The 7,106-nt window shown below is 41.1% G+C and overlaps 1 protein-coding gene across 1 annotated transcript in view; it reads left to right on the forward strand.

Moving 5' to 3' along the window:
- Positions 1–7,106, forward strand: part of cdc42ep1b (CDC42 effector protein (Rho GTPase binding) 1b) — an 11,976-nt gene that overhangs the window by 2,433 nt on the left and 2,437 nt on the right. Inside the window, exons 2-3 of the mRNA XM_032536649.1 lie at positions 2,082–2,611; positions 3,614–4,164. Of these exons, the coding sequence (XP_032392540.1) occupies positions 3,711–4,164 (454 nt within the window). The 5' untranslated portion in view covers positions 2,082–2,611; positions 3,614–3,710. The remainder of the gene's footprint in view (positions 1–2,081; positions 2,612–3,613; positions 4,165–7,106) is intronic.

The following is a 7,106-nucleotide window of genomic DNA, read 5'->3' on the forward strand; positions in this document are numbered from 1 at the left end:
TGTGTGTGTGTGTGTGTGTGTGTGACAGACGGGAAAGAAAGATAAAAATGCAAGATTGATTGAAGGAAAAGCTGAAAATAGAAGTCTGGTTAAAAGAAAACACACAAAAACAGGAGGTAAAAACGTGTTTCTTATCAACGTCCTCAGATCCTTTATTTGATGACCATAATGGATGCCCCCCCCCTCCCCCGTCTGTCTCTGCCTGCAATCAGTTAGGCAGCTCACGCAAAAAACAGGCTTGTTTATGGCCGTCTGCAGGTATAACTTGTAGATAAATAACACGTTTAGCAGATCTAAATGTCTTTCTGTGTGTTCCTAATGAGGCCATGAAGTTTCCAAAGTGAACTTCTGTGCTGTCATTACTCTTTATTGTGCATGAAGAGATCTGAGTTGAGCTGCGTTTACTGCTCACAAAGCCATGAAGGAAAAAGAAAGCCATATAAGGCTGATAGCAGGGTAAAAGAAATTGGCAGCTATAAAAGCAGGAGAAAACATCTTAATTACACCATGAAAAGCTGTGAATTCAGCAGTAAATGACTGAAATGCAGCAGCTAAACGAAGGAGAGATAAAAGAGAGAAGAAAAATTCTAGTTAAGTAATTAGTGGTGGGAATTGTATCTGATTTGAGTCTATCCAAACTTGGTGTTGACACTGACAGTGAATGTTTTTCTCCCTTGCTACTGTTGATCTGCCTCTCACCTGCTCGTGACCCACAGGCTCTAATCGCCCCTTTAAGCTAAATGTTACTGAACTGGGGGATCAGACATGGTCAAACGGCTAAAATCCATCATACCTTCCTGTGATGGATTTTTCTATATGAATCTTCGTTCTCCTAACTTGATTACTTTTTTTGTCACACCCATAATTTCATCTTTCCTCCTTCCCTATTCCTAGGTTACAGACAGTGAATGCTCCCTGTGAAAAACTGGGATTAGTTATATTTAGGGCTGGTAATCTGAGCCCAGACCAGTGCCCAGTAAGAGTGGCACCATCCACTTGTTCTTATATCACAGGTCCAGATTGGCCTGGCAGCAGCCTGGGCGGGTACCTCCTGTGACGTTAGTACAACATTGGATGTGGTTTGGAGAGGTCACGTTGGTGGAGCTTACTAGTGCTCACTATCCAGGAAAAGTAGACACACAGAGCCTTTGGAGGTTTTTTGGTGACATCTCTAAAAGAGGCTGCACATGTTCAACTGGCTATTGCTGTTGTTACGTCACATAAAATTGTTATTCATTTTTAATTAAACAAAAATAAATAAATAGTGTTTGCAATGGTGAGATAGTTAAATGGATGTCCTTTTCATGTGATCTTACATTATGTTACCCTCTGTACATCCTCTTCTGCAGCATTACTTCCCATTACTTACCTACCTACCTCAGTGAACTCCTCACCCCACACACCACCTCACGAAACCTCTGCTCCTCCATCTCCACCTATCGCCTGCTCCAACCAAGGACTAAACTGTCTACGATGGGAGACAGGGCCTTCCAGGCAGTCACCCCACGGCTCTGAATGCCCTCCCAGAGACCCTAAGGGCCCCCAAACTGTGGAGACTTTTAAGAAGGGCCTAAAGACACTACTATTTCAAAGGCCTTTTAAACAGTTGTTGTTTTAATTTTAGTTTTATGGTGTTTTATTATTGCTTGTCAATTGTATTTTACTCTGGAAACTGTTTTTAACTCCCTATTAATTGTAGCACTTTGAGATTTCTTTTTGAAATGTAAAGGGCATTATAAATAAAATGTATTATTATAATTTATTATTACTTCAGTTGCAAGTTTTTTAGGTCATATTTAAATAGAACATGTTATTTAAAAAGAAACCACTGTATTTTATGTCATATGTCTCTTTGAATGTTCCTATTGTAATCAGGTTTTATTTGTCAAGTTCAGTCACTGAACAAATTCTGGAGAACCTGCTGTCTCCTCAGGCAACCGAGAGAGAATAACATCGCCAGCTTTAGTCAATCCAGAGTTTTAGTTGTGTGACACATTTATGTGCGCCTGAATGCCCCTGCTTTAGTCTTTGGTCTTAGTAACTCACATCTCTCTCTCTTTTCTCTCTGTCTGTTCTCCCAGCCTTAAGTGAACTGAATGAAAACACAGAAGGCCCTCTACCTGGAAACCATCAGGGAACTAAGTGGATTGAAGAAGGCAGAGAGCAAGTGAGGGAGGGAAGACAGGGATTAGCAGCTAATCCAATGCATGGACAATCCTGGATGAGCCTTATTTTTTCCTCCAGGGTGATGCAGACAAAACAGTCACTGGATTACTTCACACTACTTTATTGACTTTTTTAAGAACGCTTCACCCACCTTTTTCCTCTGCTCTGATTGTTTTTGTTGCCTCTCAAAGGTCACACGTCTTGGGTACAAAGGGGACCAGGGGAGCTGGGGATAAAGAGGCAGAGCAACAGGCCTGATGACTGGGTGTCCCATGGACAGTTTGGTGCCACACATGGATAAACCGCTTTAGTGGTAGACTGTGCATAGCAGTGGACCCCATGCTCTCTCAGCTTGGACTTAGAGGAAGACAAGTGCACGAGACGCACACAATCCTCTCAAAAGTAGAGATCTATTGAAGGCTCACGCAAAAAGGACTCGCTGCAAGTAAGCTATGTGGAGATACTACTGTGTTGACATTCAGATTATGATAACAGAAAATGATTCTTAATGCATGTGTTTCATTCAGTTCTTCAGAAACGTATAGGTGTGCTGCTGCAGGAAAGAGAACAGCGGACACGTCAGACACACTAATTTACTAATCCTTGTAGGTCAACCCAAAACCTAAAAAGTAGTGAGAAGGGAAGCTACGGTCTGGGGAAAATGGGTCCAAAAAGTGACTCAATCCTATTATATTTTCTAAACAGAGTTATTTAAAAATATGTGTGCTGGTTAAACATTGTGTCCAGTCTCAGTTTGTTTAAAAAAAAAAATTTGAGCTATATACATGAAAGCTCACTTTATAAGGTTTGGCTAAAAGGCAAATGAAAGAGACTTAGGTTTTACAAGCATCCCGTTGAGGTGATCCTCTTAGTGTAGCAAGTAAAATGTAAATTGAGACTGACCACAAGTCAGTTCTCCAAATCTAAAACGAAGTAAAGACAGTGTAAACACGAGTCTATTTCATTACTTTGTCACTCAAACCAGCTGAGTTGTTGCACTGAAATCACTTCTGAAGTTATTTGCAGTTGCGGCTTGACTTTGTTTTTCTAAACTGAACCAAATCTGAACAAGAGTCCGACTCTTAAACTCTCCAACCGCATAAGTAGTGGTAACCAGAGGAAACAAAGTATTGCCTTGTAATTCATCTCCTTTGTTATTTTGTCACAACTGAAAGCTGCTGTTGTGCAGGAGGAGGGAGCTGAGCATTTGGCCATGTGCAGTACTAACGGTACATGAGAGGAGAAAAGAGAAATAGTAGGAACTGGCATCTTTCAGTGTAGATCCAAAAGGAAAACCGTGGGCAGACGGTGGATGAATAGCTGGCTCTGGCCGTGTGGAGAATGGATTATACACACATTCTCTGCCGACTAAACAACCACATTTTTGTGTTTTCTATTCTCACTGTCCCGATATTTAAATTTTTTTTCTCTCTCTCTGGTTTTACAGTGGACCCCAAACTGGAATTCAAACTTGACTGACATGTTATCAGAGTTTAGAAGCTCTAATTTAAATTGAAGGGAAATTACACAACTATCCTGTCACAATGAGTCTGGGAAAACTGCCAGGGATCAAGGGCCTTGTGTCTGGCTCGCAGGGAAAAAGGCGCTTCAAGAGTGAACTCTCTGTGGACATGATCAGCCCGCCGCTGGGGGACTTCCGTCACACTATGCATGTTGGTCGTGGTGGTGAAGTGTTTGGTGACACTTCCTTCCTTAGCAACTACGGGGGCAACAAGGAACCAGGAAGTCCAGACTCAGCAAACAGCTCCAAGACAACCGGGTTCTTCACACGCACCTTTCGGCATGTACGGAAGAACTCTGTGCCGCGTCCGCGAGGGGACTCCCGTGACTTGTCATCCATGCCACCAGATGTCTCACCCATCATCAAGAACGCCATCTCCCTGCCCCAGCTGAACTTGGACTCCCCCAACGGGTGCCTACAGAGGGTCATGTTCCCCAGCTCCATGGGCTCGACAGATGACTCCTTCTGCACATATGGTGAGATAATACAGAAAATCACTGCAAGGGTCAGAGTTTATGAAACCCATCTGAGCAGCAAGATAATCAGCCCTGTTTACACCTGGCATTAACATCAGCTTGGCTGGTCCGATCACAAGACAGCAGAATAGGTGTGAATGCACGAAAGACACATTGAGGATGCATTGAGAGCCGATCGGTCAGATCTTTAGAAGTGGCCACATTCTTTTAGCAGTGTGTATGTGTCTTGGGTCACTGCCTACACAACTGACGTCCTCTGGGTAAAGTGAAGTGCATTCTGATATTGCGTAAACTGAGTTTGTCCACAACGTCTGAAAATTTCAGAAAGCCCATTGAGATAAATTACGAGTGCATCTAACATCTTGGGTGACTTGGTTTGTCTGGAACACGCCAAGAAAGAGACTGAATAGTTTAGATTTTTTTGTCTTCTTTTAATTTCCATCAGTATAGGTGAAGGAAGTGCATTGCTGCCTCGTGCTGGTGAACAAACATCTCATTTGGTCTTTCCAACTGTAAATGATGTACGTGTTAATTTGCATATAGAGCGGAGGAACTGAGATCCAATCACAAGTGGTCACCTAAGATGCAGACACGTTATTACCAGGTCTGAACAGGGCCATCTTCATTTAAAGTGAGCTGAGAAAAGTAAAGCAAAGCGGGATCATACTCAAGTATAACGGTTTATTAAGTAGCAAAAGAGGGCATGGTGTTAGGAGTGTCACAATAGTACCGTACATGCCAGTGAGACCGCACAGTTAACTGAAAACAATTGGAAACTCACAATATACAAAATACAGTAAACAGGACTAGTTCAGTTTTTAAACGGGCTGACTTTCAGGATATGTTGATGCTATGCTAAACCTGCATAATAAGTTTGTCCAACAAAAACATATTTAGCTAAATAAGACCGCTGAAGGCTGGAATTCATTTCCTTCAGCCTTTAGCTGGACTTTGGTCCTGTTTCTCAGACTGTCAATAACAGAGCTCTGTGATAGCTTTTAGATTTTATTTAAAGTATGGACACTTTTTTCTGGACACAAACTATTTGATAACATACTAAGCCTAACTTGCATTATCACATAGAGCTTATGCAGCTAAGCCCAGTCTAATTTTCATAATTTGAGATATATTTAGATTATTGTCCTAATTTTAGTGTAATTATAAGGAAAACTTTACCACTAGCTAAACTGGCATGACATAAAATCTATTTGAAACAGCTGAAGGAACAAAGGCTGGATTCACTGTATGTCATATAACAAAGTATTAACATGATAGAGATGGAACAATATGTTAGTTTAGTCAACGAGGCCTCAGTTCATTTTTGCATGAGCCCAAATTTGACACATCTGCAAACCTATGTTTAAATTACATAATATATGAGTTTTTACTATAGAATGTGTGTCCTGAGATCACTTCTGTTATGATTATACACTATGAATACAATTGAAGTTGATTGAAATATAAATTTGGATACAAATCAACCAAAACTGCAATCTAGAAAAACAGGTAAGCTTCAGAAAAACAATTCAAAGTGTGGCTTCTAAGTATTATTATACAATAATTTAAATAAATGATAAGATTTGGTAAGTTAACTCCATTAGTTAGCGGCTCAGAAGTTCTAACAGGTCATATGGAGCATTTGTGTCTAATGGCAAATATCAAGATCCTGGAGGAGGCATACAGTTAGAACCTTTTAAGTTTTTGTTGCTGTATCTTAAGGTTACAGGAAGCTCAGAGTGAATGTACAAAATGATAGTGATAGTGGAAGACCCGGCAAACCAGACCAAACAGGACTATAAATGCCAGTGAACACACAAACAGAGAGGGTGATGTAGCTCTCTTGGCAACTTCGCTCTTACATTCCTCCAAGACAACCGGCAAACAGGCGGCTTCTTCTGAGTCATCTGGATTCACCTAGGCAACACCTGTACACAATTCAGTCTATAAACACAAACACACACACAGCTGGTTTGGAAGACACAAAGACACTTTGTGATCATTTTCCTGTGATCTATGTGTGCATGTGTCACTGCCTGCCTGAGCGCACACCATAAACACACCATAAACCAATCAGAGCTTATCAGGCAGCAGTCAGAGTCTGGACTGGAAATCCCCTCCCCAAATTCCTTACCCAATTCATAAGGAATTTGCCCAAACTGAGTGATGTGGAGCCGGCATAAAAGGAGTTTGGGAGTTTTTTCTTATCAGTGGGTTTCTCAGTTCACCACCCATGTCATTATTTCCATTCATCTTTTCTTATTCTCTCAGATGTTTATATGAGTTTGTCACAAATGTCATCATCCACTGGTTTTACATCAAGTAGTTCATAACTCAGTATACTGTAGTAACTGTGTATTGAAAAAAACTCTTCTGCAAAAACTCAACATTTACATTATAATCCTGCAATCACAATTTAGTCTGCAATTGAAACCTAAGAAGGTAAATGCTCCAGTAACACTTGTAGTTTAAAGAGCAACTTCATTATCAGACCAACACGTTTCAGCTTGAGGCCTTCATCAGGGCTTTTAATAGACTCCCATCCCTCCATCATGAAACACCATGGCAATTTCACTCCATCGCTTGTTTTCCTCTCTTTCTGTCCCCTTTCAGTAGCAGCATACTTAAATGTCTTCCTGTTTTCTACTGTCTGACAGACAACTGAGTCCTTCCCTGCAGGGAAGTTTCAGCAGTCTGTTAGTGGTTACATGCTGCCACTCTGTGGTAAAAAGATGTAATTGCTAGACTAACAGTAACTCAACTTGTACTTAAGCCCCCATATTATTCTCTCTTTAGTCCATATCCACAAAGTTCCATTTACAAGATTGCTCTGTTGATTCCAGGAATTCTGCTGGATTGCACACCTTTTCGGCTGCATATCCGTTACCTTACGCTTTTTTTGTGTTGACTGCTCCTCCGATCTCTGCAGGGTAAATCCAGACAGC

This window comes from Etheostoma spectabile, chromosome 15 (assembly GCF_008692095.1).
Source record: "Etheostoma spectabile isolate EspeVRDwgs_2016 chromosome 15, UIUC_Espe_1.0, whole genome shotgun sequence".
NCBI lineage: Eukaryota > Metazoa > Chordata > Actinopteri > Perciformes > Percidae > Etheostoma > Etheostoma spectabile.